Here is a 16,591-nt window from a genome sequence, read left to right as displayed (position 1 = left end):
AAGCTCAGTGACAATGACCAGGACCCTAGTTCAAGCCCTAAGACTCTCTCTCTCTCTCTCTCTCTCTCTCTCTCTCTCTCTCTCTCTCTCACATACACACACACACACACACACACACACACACACACACACACACACACACACACACACAAACACTAATCAGCCAGAGTATCTACAGTCCACAGAGAGTCCACATTTGAGACATCATCATGTTTTAATTGAGTATAAAATTGAAGGTCTGTTTACTCTTGGCAAAATTCCTTTCTAATTTGCAAAGATTGAGAAGAGCAATTTTGGTTTTTATTTGCTTCTCGATTTAGCAGAGTCACAATGGTTTCCCTCAGCTTTGCAATGTACATGTTAGCTAATTCTAATGAAGACAAATTCTGCTCAATCAGGACTGTCCCCTTCATTAAGTGAGACAGATGGCAGTCTTCCCATATTTTGTTGGATTCAGCTTCTTGAAGCTGAGTGGCTCATTTAGTGATATCTATAGGAATAACAGGGATTTTTTTTTTCTGCAGGAGAAAGCAAATGAGTCAATATTTTGGTATAACAAGTTCTCAAGTTATTCAAACAAATGAGCCAACGATATCCCGAATTTGGGGAGGTATGGATATATGTTTTGTTTTAGGAATACCTCCAAAACAAAATGTATGTCCATACATCACATTACATGATCAACGGGAGGTGATGATTCTTGAGGATATATTCACATGGATACTTTTCTAAAAGATCTTGAGATTTATTGGCTATGGCAAAAGCAAGGACTGGAACAACTCATCCCTAGAGAGTAGCTGTCATGTTGAAATTAGCCAGATTAACTAGTAATTGCCAAGTGTTAGCCCTCAACCTTGCCCTAATCTTTACTCCTTTGTTATAAGTAAGCAGAACCTCTATGTAGTGGCCAGAAACATGAGAGTTGAGGAGGAAGATTATATGGGAAGTCATTCTAATTTACTTTTGGTGAGTGGCAATGTTTTGCTATTCATTAGGAATTGCTGATTGTACATTAGGAATTGCTGAAAGTTATAACTTCATTATTGAAGTGGAGGAAGATTACCACATGTGTTACAGTAATCACTAAGGTAAAGACATTCTCCAATCAGTTATCTGCAGCTAGATAGTATCTAAGGCTGAGATGTATCTTGGAAACCTGAAGAAATTCATAGGAAAATAAAAGACAAACAAAACTTGGTATGGTACTGTTTTTATAAAATGTTAGCCATGTTTTTACTTGAGTTTTCTCATTTTATCACAAACAATGAAATAGCAGTATAAAGTTTTTAAGTAGTACTATTATCCATCTTTTTTGTTGACTTTTGATACTTTTTGAATTTCCTAAGCTTTTGCAATAATAACATGATGTATGAATTTTGGAATATTATTACACTTATCTTTTAATTAAAATGAGATTTTTAATCTGCATTAATTTAAATTGCTTAAACATGGACAACTTTTTTTCCTACTACTTTTTAGGCAGTAGAAGACTTTGCTATCACTGTGGGTTTTTTGAGTGGATCACAAGAAATCTAGCCCAGGATTAACTCATTGCTCTGAAGGCTTCACAGTACTTATATTTTAAAATCAAATCTTCACCTTGCCTTTGGAAGGTAGGATTCCTACTTAGAAGATGACTTTCCTTCATAGAGGGGGGAGACTCTAGTCCAGAGATATCAGGTCCCAAGGTCCTAGTGGTAGGCTGGGACCCAAACCTCAACTATGTCCTCCATGTTCTTTTCCTTTAGCCACAATTCTTGTCCTTCTACACAAATACAGGACTCTGGAGAAGTTCATCAAAGCCTTAGGTTTCACTTTCTCAATTGCAGAATGGTGGTTTGGATTTCTCTACCGTAAGGCTTAGCTATCTCTTCATTGTGAAACTGGGTTTATTCAGTAGGATGAAATATGATTAATGAAAGTTAGTTAATGAGGGTCAGTGGACCCAATGGACACAAGGCAGAGGTCTGTGAGTATAGAATATGCTTCCAGGAAGCCACTGTGGTTGTTAGGAATTTGAGCAACCAGGGCAATGGTTTTACATTAACAGTCTCTTAATAGTCTTAAGAAATCTATAGAAAGATGAAAGGAAGAAGAGAAGGAAAAAAGAGAATCAGGAGGAGGAGGAAGAGCTTCTATACATGTAAAAAATTAGTAACAATTTTTCAGTGGTTTACAGACTTCTTAGAGAAGAGTGGCACATCAAGAATCTCTACTACACAGTGCACTAATGCTCAACTTTGTTAACATGGGGGAAGCTTATATAGAGTGAGTAATAATGAAAAGGTGAAAACAAGTGATATGACAGATATTGAGGAGAGTTTACCCTATCTCTATTAATCAATGATGAAGATCAGCACAATGGTTGAGTATGGGAACATGGCAATTGATTGACAAGTAGGAAGGAGGAAACTTTCTAAAGTGATAGGAATGTCCTATAATTTGACTGAAGCATTGGTTACGTGAGTGTATACACTTTTTTCAGACTAATCATGTGGTATTCTTAATATCTGTACATTTCACCATATGTAAATATTATTCCAATTAAAAAATACAATATGGAAAACTGGATGCTGGTGGCTCACACCTGTCATCCTAGCTACTAAGAAGGCTGTGATCTGAGGATCACAATTTGAAGCCAGCCTAGGCAGAAAGCCTGTGAGACAAGTGGAGCTGTGGCTCAAGTGGTGGAGTGTCAGTGAAAAACCCATCTGAGTGAGAACACTGTGAAGCCCTAAGTTCAAGACCCAGAACCAGCACCAACATAGTAACAATAATAATAATAATAACACCGACAATAGTAATAACAACAACAATAATTCAAACAATTGTGATGTGGATTTAAAATAGTCATCTTTTTTTTTTCTCCAGACAACTGTATGTCCTGGACTATTTGTTGGGATAGAGCAGGAGAAAAAATGTAGGGCACACACAAATATTTTCTTTAGACATATTTATAGAGAATTCTGTGATTTTTAAAATGTTCCTTCCCTTCAAATATTTCCAGAGTGAAGTTTCTGATTTTAGATTTGTGACTGTGATTTCTCCCCCAGCCTGGGTGCTGTATGTGTAGGTTTGACATCATTGTGCAGGGAGGGAGACAGAGCAGAAATATAGAGTTGAGAGACAATCATGTTTTCTCCGAAAGGGAAAAGGGGGGATCCATTAATCATTTCACTCTTTCCAGTATCCAAGATCTATATATATTTCAAAACACTGGAAGAACAAGATGCCAGGCCTGAATGTGAAATTTAAATTGCCCTAATCCTGTGTAGTAGTGTGGGAAGGTAAGAACACATGTTTTGTCTTGTGGTGTTGGAACGATGGTCCATCTTTTCTACCCATGAATGAGCTGCCCCAAGGCAACTGCCACTGCCAATCCATGTGGTCTAGAAGAACCTCAGCAGCTGGCATCACTGACTCCACACCTGGCAACACACGTGGATGTTTCTCTTCAAGATGATTGGTAGAAGGTTTTTTTTTTTTTTTAGAGATTTTTTTTTATCATATTGCATGCCTCACATTAGATATTGTTAAAAAAATTAAAAACCATTTTTTTTTTACAATTTACAAGTGCTCATATACGAAGAAAATGACTAAAAAAATACCCACCCAAGCACCCAGAACTCATCTAACTGAACACTGCTAATATTACACAGAATGTGAGTGAAGAACTCGGTGACTTGTAGGGAAGCAGGAGGCACAGTTATTGTCTGGGAGGGAGGTGGAACGAGACGGATCCACAGTGCTGGCCCTCAGTGGTGCTTTTGCTCCCTAAGTCAAATCCAGCAGCCGCATTTCAAAATCAATGGCATTACTTATTTCGACCTAGAAAATAAAACATAAATTGCCGTAAACAACTTCAACATTAAAAAATGACAATCCCTTCTCTTCATCCAGACCTTTTGAAATGCAAATCAACTTCTGCTTATCTCTGCTCCTGTTGAACCAATAGCAAGAAGAAAGCTGGAATACTAGGTTTTCTTACTTTTCAGATTAGGGTGGTAGGTGGGCTTTAAGGTATGGGGCCAGCTTTCTGGGAGAAAGTGCCACTCAGACAGCAGTTGTGAGGTGATATGATCATTACTATTGGGTGTATCAGAAGTAAAGATGACAGAGGTGTGTTGTGCCTACCAGCCACAGCTCTGGCCTAATATTCTTCCAGAATCTACATAAGCATTGTCCTTGTCTGACTTTCATATCACCTAACACTGGACCCATTTCTCTTACATACACTCTTCCCTGTGATGCTTACTTTCATGTGTCAAATTGGCTAGGCCATAGTGTCCTGATATTTGTTCAAATACCAGTTTAATGTCACTGGATGGTATCTTTTAGATGAGATTGGAATTTAAGTCAGTAGATGCTGTGTAAAGAACATATGTGGATCTCATTTGATCAGTTAAAGGCTTGAAGAAAAAAAGACTATAATGTTCCTGAAGGAGAAGAAATTTGTCCTACAAATTGCCTTTGGATTTCAGCTACAATATTTTATCTTTTTTGGTCCTAAGTTGGCCAACCTAGCCTGCAGATTTTGGACATGCCAGTCTTTATTGTGTGAGGTAATTTCTTAAAAATCGGCCCCCTGCCCCTGTCTGTCTGTTCTTCTCTGCATACACCCATACCCTGATATGCATGCTACTCATTCTATTTATTTGGGGAACATCACCTAATACATACTAACACGTTCAGTCCACGATTTGGGCACAGACTCTGAATTTCATATTCCTGATTTTGTCCTAAACGAGAAGCCTTGGGAATGGGAGATTCTGAATTATGACCCTTGCACAAAACCAACACTCACACTATACATGCTGCACAGATAATATTTGTTGTATTTATCACCTCTCACAGCTCCTGTGTTGTGAGGTCTTAGCTGATCCAAATCTTACTTACCTTTGAAGATCCAGTTGGAATTTGTCTCTGTGAAGATTTTCACCTCTCCTCAGGCATATGGCTTTCTCATCTGGTTACCAATACCTCTTACGTAACCAGCTGTGACTTGTACACATCTGTGCCGTGTACACAGATGCTGGCCTCCAGTGTTACAACTCGCCATCCTCTATTATTCCACCCAGTCATGCCAGTTTTATCCCTCCAACTCCCAAATTATAAGCATTACAACAAAAAGACTGTGTCCACACTTACTTTATATCTCCATCTAGAAACTTCTTTTCTACTCAGTTCAGTAATTACTCTACGGTCTGAAATGTATTATTTAGTCATAATTTGACAAGAAATGTACTCACCACCTTATATATGTAACTGTAACCCCTGTGTACATCACACTGACAATTAAATTAAGTTAAAAAAGAATTTCTCAACTTCCCAGTTTCACCTTACTTTGGTAGCCACTCTTGTGAAAGTAGAGGATTCAATCTTTGACACCTTGGCTCTGTCCTACCTTTCTATGACATTTCTTTTGCTCTCTGGCTTCTTTGTGTGTGAATTACAAGTCCATCTGTCTGTTCCTATTACCACTTTGAATTTTAGCAGGGATTTAAATGGAAAGATAAGAGTTGGTTTATTATGATGGGATTTTATAGTTTTAGGAAATCTCTAAGTCAGAAAGGGCAGTGAAGCTCATTTATCCACTCAGTTCACAAAGTCCTTTTAAGTTGAAGATAAACAATAGGTAAAGGCATGCTTCTTTGTTAATGGTAGTATTCATGTGAGCTGAAGGCATCTCAGAGTATTCACTCCATTCATCTTTAATGTGAGATCTGCTTCTGAGGTAAGGTCTACAAGGCTCCATTCAGATATGCTTTCTCATTTTGGAAAATAATTTTTATTTATTTATTCATTTTTGTTGGGACCTGAACTCTGGGCCTAGGCGCCATCCCTCAACTCTTCAGCTCAAGGTTAGCACCCTACCACTTGAGCCACAGTGCCACTTCCAGTTTTTTTTTCTGCTTATGTGATGCTGAGGAATCGACCCCAGGGGCTCATGGATGCAAGGCAGGCATTCTATCACTGAGCCACCTTCCCAGCCCAGAAAATAACTCTTATGTTCATGAGGAAGCATAAGAAGGCTTTCTAATATTCTAGGAGCAGAGAGTAAGATCACATGGCAGGAGAAATGTCTGTGTCCTCAGTGAGATAGGACAATGATGGACCTCCAGTCCTGAGGGTTGCCCTAGACCCTCTTGTGTCTGCACTGTTGGTGATATCATGGCTTCCTAGAAATGAGAGTGGTCCAAGGACTGACAACTGACAACTATTATCAAGAGATCGAGCCACCTCAGCCACACAAATCCATACATTTCATTGCTACACAGTCACCATCAAATTACTACACATTAGCATAAGCTCTTACAGTAGTCCCTGAAATGGTGAAATCATTTCTTATGATGGATGGGAAAGTTACTAATGACTGTGACAGGGAAAGCACTCTAAAGCCAGGGAGGGGAATGAGTCCTAATGCAATTGCTGCTTTGCTAAGTAAGACAGGCAGGGAAGCCTATCTCTCGCGGGGGACAACTAACATGCTCGCAGTGTTTGCAAGTGCGATGCCTATGAGGGGTAATGCCTCCATAAGTGCCTTCCATTTCCAGGGCCTGATGATGACACTTGGGAAATGGGACTCCATGCTCAGTAATGGGAACACTGCATCCTTCTCTGTGAGAACAGCTCAGTCACCTTACTGTGTGTGTGTTGTAGAAGACAGACAGCAAAGAGGATTTTACATAGCTTGTTGCTTTGTCTGTGTAGATAACTGTTAAACCTTAGCTGATCAAGAATTAATGAGAATAGAACAAAGAAAGAGTTTCCATTTTATTCATCTTTATATTCCTACAGCCATAGTTTGTTAGCTGGTAATTTGTGTGTGTGTCTGTGTGTGTGTGTGTCTGTGTGTGTGTGTCTGTGTGTGTGTGTGTCTGTGTGTGTGTGTCTGTGTGTGTGCTGGTTAATTGGATATAATTCATGCAAGTTTTTTCTGACCAGGAAGGCTGGCTTTGAACCATAATCCTTACATCTCAGCCTGTTGAATAGCAAGAATTACAGGCATGAGCCACCAATGTAGTGATTGTTGGTCTTTAAAAAAGCATATTTTTTCACCTTCCTAACTTTCTCTCTTTCTCACACACACATGAGTTCACACATAGACACACATACATATCTTATATTTTCTAATAGTGTCTGATTTAGATAGTGTAAATGCAATATGATCTGATATGAAACTAATTTACAAACAGGACTACTGGCACAAAAGAGCTGTTCTCCAGGAAGAGAAACAGATCTTCCCATCTCTGCATCTGTCCCACTGCCCGATGTCAGGAGTGGATGAGTGGATTTCCTGCAGACTTGGACTTTTAGACACAGAGAACCAGCAGTAAGGGCACCTTGAGGAGCAGCAGTGCTAGCTTGAAGTGGGGATTAGTCTCTTCTGTCTATTAGCATTTAGTGGTGGGAACAGCCACTCAATCAGCAGTGGCCACATAGCATGTAGCAATTTTTTGTGAAGAAAAATTAGCTTCCAGCAAAGGCAATCAGATAAGTCAGGAAAGAAAAGAGTAGTCAAGTTCTCATTTGGAAATCTTAGAAAAGATTACTTAAAAGTGATGGGCAGCGTTCAGGGCTGATTTTCTTTATCAAGTCTGCCTTCATTGCATCGTGGGGCATCTTCATGGAAATTTCTAGAATGATCAGATTTGGCTCTACTTCTGTACAGCTCCATCCTAGAATTCAGCTGTTATCTCTCTCTCTCTCTCTTTTTTTTTTTTTAATAAACTGCCTTAGTCTAATTATTTTTAGGGGAAGAATTACTGCTACATGGAGCTTAATTTTCTTATTATCCAGTGGCTAACCATTTTGATGGAAACACACCAGTCATGATTTTGACAAAAGTTTAATTTAGTTGCTCACTGTGTTCTTAGTTCTGTCTCACTTTCGTAGCGGTGTGGGTTTTTGCTATGCTGTTTTTCTGCCTGTGGGTAAATCTGTTTTTGCCAGCCCTTTCCCCTTGGGTCACCGCTATGTCCTTGCCACGCCAGGCTGAGTGCCCCCACGAAGCCTCGCTGAGTACTTGACTCTTGCTCTAAGCCTTTGCAGTTTGTCCTGGTGATATGTGGAGTCAGCATGTGGGGGAAGGTAATGGGGTGACCCAGGTGGGCACTAGTTTGGAGCCATGATGGGAGTTCTACTTCCTCACTGGCAGTGTGGCAAGATGATGGAGTCCTGACCTGTGTGTCACCTATCTGCAAGTCAAACCCAGATGGCAAGCACTGACTGCATTTCTATAGCTTCAGGCACAAAGAGCAATATTAGTTACTTGGCAAAGCTCTGGCTGCTAAATAGCTCTTAGTGTGCTCCCCAGGAGCTGTCATGGTCCCTGCTTTGCTTCGGCAGCTGCTTCCTCATAGGTTAAGCTGAGTTTATGGGAGAAGTCTGGCAAACACTATGTAGGTTAGCCATTTTAACTTTGTCCTCTGTACCATAGCAATGCAAGTTAGCCCCCATACTGGGGGTGGGGTGGGCACCGATTTTCTTCTTCAATCTTTGTGTGTGTGTGTGTGTGTGTGTGTGTGTGTGTGTGTGTGTGTGTGAGCACAGGTGTGTGGGTATTAGGGTTTGCACTTCACAAACAACTGCAGTACACTTCAGCCATGATTCAGCCCTTTATATTCTAGTTTATTTTTGCTTGGGTTGGGCTCAAGCTATAATCCTCCCATCTCTTCATCCTGTGTAGCAGGGATTATAGGTGTGTACCAAAATGCCCTGTCCCTTGGCTTCTTTTTATAAAATATGACTTTTTTGAGCAGTTTTTGAAAGGAAACACAGAGATTTCTCATAATCTTCCTCACTATCCCCCACCAAAACGGTACCTTTGTTTACAATTGATGAATGTATATTAGTGCTCTATTGTTACCCAAAGCCAGATTCTTGTCAAATATTCTGTTTGGACAAAGGCGTAATGACAAATACCCACCACTACTGAATTGTCCTGAATAGCTGCACTGCCTTCAACGTCCTCTGAACTTACTCATGTCTTCCTCTTCCAGACCCTGATCTGAATAATTGTCTCCACAGTTTTGCCTTTTTCAAAGTATTAGATAACTGTAATCATACAATATGCAGTCTTTTTAGTATGGCTTATTTGTTTCATTACATGCATTCACTTTTCATAAATTGGTAACTCATTATTTTCGACACAAAATAATAATGCAATTATCTGGATTACTAGTTTATTATCCATTTGCCTACCACATGACATCTCATTTTGTTTTGTCTTTTCCAAGTTTTAGAAATTATGAGTAAAGTTCCTGTAAACTTCTGTGTTCAGGTTTTTGTATGGATGTTATTTTTCACCTCCTTTGATAAATATGAAGGAGTTTCATTACTCAATTGTGTGGTAAGAGAAAGCTTAGTTTTGTAAGAAAGTACCAAACTGTCTTACAAAGTGGTTGCTTATCTTCTTTTAATGGACTGTGAACATCTTTTCAATGTTGACTCAGCATCTTCTTCTGGGACCACTTCACTGAGAAGCAACCATCTCTACTTAGCATCATTTTGTATTTACCATTTCTATGCCTGTCCCCTTTCCTAAATCATTTGCTGCTGGAGGTCAAATCTCAAGTGCTAATTTATCTTTATATAACCAGCACCTAGGACAGTGCTTGGTACACACATTCCAGATAATCAACGAATGGCTAGAACATGAACTAAACTGACTTATTTAATCAGTGGGGGCAAGACTGCTTTAGTATCAGTAGTATAAAAAAGAAAGACAAAGTGTGGAAAGCTAGACTTTAATGTGAATCACCTCAGCTGTACCACAACTGCTGTCCCAGAATACATAGTCATGCGCAATTTGACTATGGGCATATACACTGAAACATGGGAAGAGACGTTTCCTTCCGAACAATTCTTCAATGTCACTGATGAATAGTCTGTCAGCTTGCATCTATTCATCTCACATTGAAAGGTATCTGTTCATATACACATGCCTGAGATATCCCAAGGGTTCGTCTAGTCACCTTAATTAAGTGACTTCCTTATAAAATGTGGCTTTGCACTCCATGGAGATTAAACAGTAGTAAAGAACGCTGAAAAGCAGTATTCACTCCCCTCTCTACCAATTTAATGCAGAAGGCTGACTTTTTCTCTAAACTATTGGGCAGCACAGCAGGGACTGATGTGGTATTGTTGTCTTGGGAACAATGAAATCCAAATGTAATCATCATTAAAAGAGAAGTCAACTCATGCCTGTCATCCTAGTTACTCAGGAAGTGGAGATCTGAAGATCATTATTTGAAGCCATTCTGTCCAGAAAAGCCCATGAGATTCTTATCACCAATTAATCATTTAACAGCCGAAGTGGAGTGATGGCTAAAGTGGTAAAGTGGCAGCCTTTAGTAAAAAGTTAAAGGACAGCACCCAAGCCCTGAATTCAAGTTCCTGCATGGGCATAAAAAAAAATAAAAGGGAAAAGAAAGAAATCAAGCAGATAGAAGCCAACAAGATTTGCGCTACAATATTTGCATACAGAGGAAGATCACAGACATTGCCCTCTTAAATTGTTTCATGCAAAAGATTTCAGTTCAGGCTCAGTTTGATCATGGTTGAAAGATGTTCCATATTCATCTGACAGGATAATATGCATATGCTTTCAAAGCAGAAACCTGTTTGACTGCTTTTTATAGCCTGTGGCTTATGCTACATTCAACTGCAATGCTGTGAGTTCAGCAGTGCACAGAGGCTGAGAGAAAACCCTTTGAGGCGATGGAGGAGTTGATCAAAGCCTTTTAGGTGATCTGAAGAGGATGTTTTTTATGTATTCTGCATTCACTGAGATGGAAGGTTCTTCAGAGCACATAAAAGGAAATCACTTGCCTCTGGGCCATTCCACAGAACACTGTGGAGGTGAGTAGGTATGTGTGAATTCATTTTTTAGTGTCATGAAACCCATTATCAACATTCATCAATTGCAGTTCTTAATCACCTTCCCTAATAGAAAGATCTGTCTTCTATTGCACTATTCTTCATATTGTAATATCTCCACAGAGTTTCCTTTTTGTTCTCCACAGCAAGATGAAAGAACCTGTTCATCTTCTTCTTATCTCAAAGCAAATACATGAAGGCTTCCAGAGTTACCAGTAGGCATGCTTTCAGTATTTTTTTTCTAATTTCCAATGCACTCAACATCTTTATTATTGCCATAATCCCTGTCAAGCTTCTCAGAGACACAGATATAAACGTTTGGAGCACATTATTTATCTGCACTCAGAAACAAAAATAATGAGATGAAGAAACTCGGTCCTGGGTGTTTTATAGGGCAAATGTGTTTCCAAATTGGATTTACTTTTAAGAAACTAAAATTTATTTAAACATTTATCACCGACTTAGTGTAGCCTATGAGATATGCTTCCTTTAGTTCATTCTTCCAGACTAAAATTAATCCTCTTCCCTTCCCCCCCCCCCCCCCGGAAAAAGCAAAGGAGACATTGCAGGCTGTGTAGAGCTTCAGTCCCTAAGATTCTGGGAAATTCATGTGGATGTGGGCAGGAACGTCTGGCAGGAATGCAATAGATGGAACCTTTTCTCTGTGTTTGTTTTACATGATATTCTCCATCACATGTTGAGCTAAATGGACAGGAAAGTACAGGGAGATCATCTGATGAGGTGGACCCCAGTTTATGACCCAGGAAAGGATCCACAACTTAAGAGTGAATCTGTTTCCTTATTCATAATCAAGAATACTAATCAGTATATTTTGTATTTTCAGGAGATTGGGGGTGAGATAGCATAGCAGTGTGCTTAGCACATGATAGCTAGCATCATTCTTCACATTCAGCTATTTGCTCCTTAGAATTTGTTTTCAGAAATAAGTGTGACTGCTTTTATTTTCTTGTTTTGTCAACTGGTTGACAAAGATTCCTTTCTTATTTTTAACTATAATTGGTGGCACTTTTTCCACTGCTGTTGCTGACTTTCTTTTCCTCCCTATCTTCTTCTTGGGACATAGCAAACATTCCTGAACGTTTTAGGATATATTTTAGTATATAGAGCAATACAAAGCTATACACGTGAGCTGTATGCACTTTAAGTCATCCTTCCTGTTAGTCCATCCATTTCTTCCCATGGCCATATTGCAGGTGACAGAAGAAGTCTCAGAGACATTGAAGAAAGTACCCAGAACCCCACATGTAGAACCTGGATCCTCACCTAGATCTTTCTCTCTTTTAAGACACTCATCCAGTCTTCCCTTCTGCAGAATAAATAATAAATGGTTTTCATTTGCAATCAAAGTGATGTGAAATTAACTACCGGTAAGGAAAATAAGACAAACCATTGTTTTAGAAATGTAAACCCCATCACCCACTTGAAATCTTTTCTGGAATGAAAAATAGTGAAGGTATTGGGTTACATATGAAAGGTGTATTTTAGATATGAGTGAAAAGTTAAAGCAATGATTAGTACTAGCTCCAAATTGCTGATGGTTTGGTTAGTTTCAGCCAGGTTAGAAGGATTAATATTTTTCTATGCCTTTACTTACAGGTTTAACAGGCTTTAACTCAATATGATCCTGGTAGTAGGAATGTGTATCAAGTCCGCCTATGAAATCAACTGAAAATACAATAGCCCAAGTTGAATAAATGTGTAAATAAAAGCAGCACATATAATACTAACTGCTTAAAGTAGAGTATATGCATAAGGTTAATAACAGAATTTTTGTACTAATACTAGAAAATGTCTACTTAGTGTAAAAGGCTACTAAAATATTGTCAATGATGCAAAAATGTGTGAACATTTTAAGAAGCACATAAATTATCTGGGCTCATAGATCTGAAAATTACAATTTTTATCTTAGGGTAAAAATAATTGGTTTAGTGAAAATTAAAGTAATATTAAAAGTATGCGATTTTAAATAATGTGTTTGTCCACACACATGAAGACACAGCCTCTTTCCGTATATATGGATATATATAATATATATATTCTTGTTGCCAGAATCCATTTCCATCTGAATGTTCATATCATCATTTAAAAGGCAGTAGAGAAGTCATATACTCTGTCCTTATGTTTTTTTTCCTCACGACATCCCTGAGGAAATGGGAACTTGTCCTTTGCAAAAGTTTTACAAACTCCTGGGTGGCATGAAGTTGTCTACTTCATGTGGTAATCATCCTAATTTATTTTTGTTTTGCTCAAAGCCTCAATCATTCTCCTCAATTCTTTCTCTTTTTCCTATGGTCCATTAAAATATTATTTTTGGCCAAGCTTTGGTTATGTGATAACACTATAATATTAACAGGTATATTGGCACATGAGGTCACTAACCTTTCAGTGTGTGTGTGTGTGTGTGTGTGTGTGTGTGTGTGTGTGTGTGTGTGTGTGTGTGTGTGTGTGCATGCATGCATACATATGCTAAAACTTACAGTATGAAAAACTTACAGTATGAAAATATTGTATTCTATCTTGGTTTAAGCAGGCATTGTAGGAACCTTGATTTAGAGAGAAATGAATTAACCTAGAAGTTCTATTGAATTCTTGACTATCTGTGGCCTCTCTTTAATTGACCTTTGGGTCAATTAAAACATCACCAGCTCATTGAGTAGAAAGGAGCTTTAGGTGCCCAGAAAACAGTGGATGACCTTCCAGGCAGAAGAGCCTAAGCTTTTTCTAGCAGGTCTCCTGTTATCTGGATATCACCTTAAGGAAAGTTGCAATGACAGGTTAGTGTACCTGAGACACAGAATGATTTTTCTGTAGAGAAAGAGCAGGGAGAGAAGGGATTGGGTCAGTTAAGAATAAACTTTTATTAGACTAGTATTCAATCAAATATCTGTTCTTCTAGCCTTTTGATAATGTGTATTTTTTTCTTTGTTGGTCATGGGGCTTGAACTCTGGGGTTGAGAGCTATCCCTCAGCTTTTCAGCTCAAGGCGAGCACTCTACAACTTGAGCCACACCTCAACTTCTGGTTTTCTGGTGGTTTATTGGAGATAACAATTTCACAGCCTTTCCTGTCTGGGCTGGCTTTGAACTATGATCCTCAGATCTCAGCCTCCTGAGTAGCTAGGAAGAGGCACATTGATTCAAAATTGAACAATATATAACTGTACACATATATGCATGTATGCACACATATGTGTGTATATCTATAAATATAATAGTTCAAGAAAATAATATTTCTAAAAATAAAGACATCATATGCCCATATATATTAAAGCGTAAGAAAAAAACAGAATACTGCTGGGCATTGGTAGCTCATGTCTGTAATCCTGGTGACTATGGAGGTTGAGATCTGTGGATTGGAGTTTGAAACCATTCTGAGCAGGAATGTCCATGAAACTCTTATCCCCAGTTAACCACAAAAAACAGAAGTAGAACTGTTGCTCAAATGGTAGAGCACTAGACTTCAGCAAAAAAGCTCTACAGGCCCTCCTGAGCTCAAGCTCAGTATTGGCACCCTCCCTGAAAAAAAAAGAAGAAAAGAAAAGAAAAAAGAATATACCTCCCCAGTCATGCAGGAAGTAGAGACAGTAGGACTATAGTTTAAAGCCAATCCAAGAAGAGAAGTGATTGAGACTCCTGTCTCAAGAAATGAGCTGGGTACAATGGATGAAACCTCTAATTCTCAACAGGTAGGAATTGGAGGTAGGTGGATAGTTTTCAAGGCTGGCCCAGACAAAATATTGAGAACCTATCTGAAAAATAAACTGAAATAGAAAGGGCTCAAGGCCTAGCTCAAGTGGTAGAGTGCCTGCCTGGAAATTATGAAGTCCTGAGTTTAAACCCCATTACTTCCAAACAAACAAAAACCACTCTACAATAATCATTTGAACATTAAAATGGAACATTAGCCATACCATTTATAGAATATTTAAATTCATGTAAGCCAATCTGTTCCTTAGTAATTTTAGTTTCTAACATATGTGTTTTTGGAAGAATATATATGTATATATATGAATACATGTGTATATTATTCAATATTGTTATTTTTAAAATTTATTTACAACTTCCTTCTTATGCCTCATAGAGCCTTATGGCTACTTAGTTTTAAAACTTGAGTCTGCCAGCCTATAATGCTTTAACTGATGAAAGAGCCTTCCAGTTGGTGCCACTAATCCCCATGCAAGTTCTTAACATGTGTGATATATGTGATATATTTTAGCTCAAATATTTCCCCAAGATGTGTCACTTTGAGTATCTTTCTTTGGCAAAAATTTGCAAGGCCAAAACCATAAATTGTATCTAGTTATGATTTTTTTCATCAAATGTAGATGCTGAGAAATTCTCAGCCCTCTCAAATCAACTTCTTTTCATGCTGGTACAGAACACAAATTTCTTCCATTAAAATCAGAGCTCCCCTAAGAGAGTCTTTTCCCAAGGCACGATATTTCAAACAGGAAATTACAAAAATGAAGGATCAAATCCTGTCTGATACTTGAGTTCTAATGATTAAATTGGCCCTATTTTGCTTTTGTGAGGATAAATTCAAAAGTTTTCCTTTAATAGGATTTTAACTATAAGAATTTACTAAAATCTGTGAAGGCTCATCTTGGGGGGACATTTTACTAAATAACTGATTTTAAGTTTTCAATTGATCTTGAATGTAGTCCAACTAAAATGTAGAAGAGGCATTTACAAAAATATTTCCAATTATTGTGAAACAAACAAATCACAAGGTGAGTCTTTAAAGTCTGCTTCAAACAGGAAAGGAAAGAGAGAGAAATGTGATTTTCATGCTCACAGTCTTTTCACTTGTTTCAAAGCACCGGCTTTATCATAGAAGTATTTTCCTTTATTTTCTCCACATATGTGTGTATATGTATATAAGTTTGAAAGCGAAGGTTTCTTTTTATGTAGTATAAATTTATTTAATGTTTACCATAGGCAAGCAAAGTATATTGTCTGAATGTCTGATATTTCTTGTGGAGAATATAGTTAAGGCTAATTTCCACTGGCAAAATATTGCAGTGTATGGGATAAGTCACATTTGTATTTATACTCTTGTATTAAATACTAATTGATGTGAGTATTATAATAATCATAAAATGCCTTTAAGCTCCCTCTTAATAAAGGCAGAAGTCATCAATTAAACACATAAAGCATTGCAGTGTTAATGCTGTGCAGTTATTAATTGCCTATGCAATTGAATTCTGTATATAACTCTCCTTCATAAGTTTCTTATTAAGAACACTGTGCTTTTGGCTTTTCTTACTGAAACTTACTCAAAGTTTACATTTCCATTATTTCCACAAATACACTTTATCTTTGATACTTATTTGTTAATGGAGCTACCATAGAATTTAAAATGACATTAGAGCTTTATCTTGGACAGAATGACATTATAGAGGTTTATTTTGATGTCATAAATTAAAAAATTAAGAACCTCAGATTTAGAGTTTTGCTTTAACTTCGATGCACCAAATGCTGAAACACCAATTCTAGAGAGCATTCAGGATATCTTTTATGTCCCATGTTTAACCACATTCATTAACTAACTAGAAGGTTTAAATGTTTTGTTTTGAATCCAACTGAGTGTTGCCTTGTTACTGAACTGTGAAGCACAGAGCCCTCGCATTCTGAATTTGACTCAGAGAAAATATAAGACTAAGCATGATGAGCCACAATTATTATGATGC

At 38.0% G+C, this 16,591-nt stretch overlaps 1 protein-coding gene across 3 annotated transcripts in view; it reads right to left on the bottom strand.

Annotated features, from left to right (window-relative positions):
* Positions 1-664: 664 nt before the first annotated feature.
* The window catches only part of Nkain3 (sodium/potassium transporting ATPase interacting 3), a 586,475-nt gene continuing 570,548 nt past the window's right edge, over positions 665-16,591 (bottom strand). The window contains exons 6-8 of one of the 3 annotated variants that reach the window (XM_069990797.1): positions 12,497-12,567; positions 12,166-12,208; positions 665-3,828 (exon numbers count right to left, since the gene is read on the bottom strand). In XM_069990797.1, the coding sequence (XP_069846898.1) occupies positions 3,815-3,828; positions 12,166-12,208; positions 12,497-12,567 (128 nt within the window). In that variant the 3' untranslated portion in view covers positions 665-3,814. The remainder of the gene's footprint in view (positions 3,829-12,165; positions 12,209-12,496; positions 12,568-16,591) is intronic. The other 2 variants (XM_069990798.1, XM_069990799.1) reach the window with 2 other exon arrangements.

The sequence above is a fragment of the Dipodomys merriami genome, unplaced genomic scaffold, assembly GCF_024711535.1.
Source record: "Dipodomys merriami isolate MVZ:Mamm:240054 unplaced genomic scaffold, mDipMer1.0.p SCAF_4, whole genome shotgun sequence".
Lineage (NCBI taxonomy): Eukaryota > Metazoa > Chordata > Mammalia > Rodentia > Heteromyidae > Dipodomys > Dipodomys merriami.
This window is presented reverse-complemented; position numbering and strand designations above follow the sequence as displayed.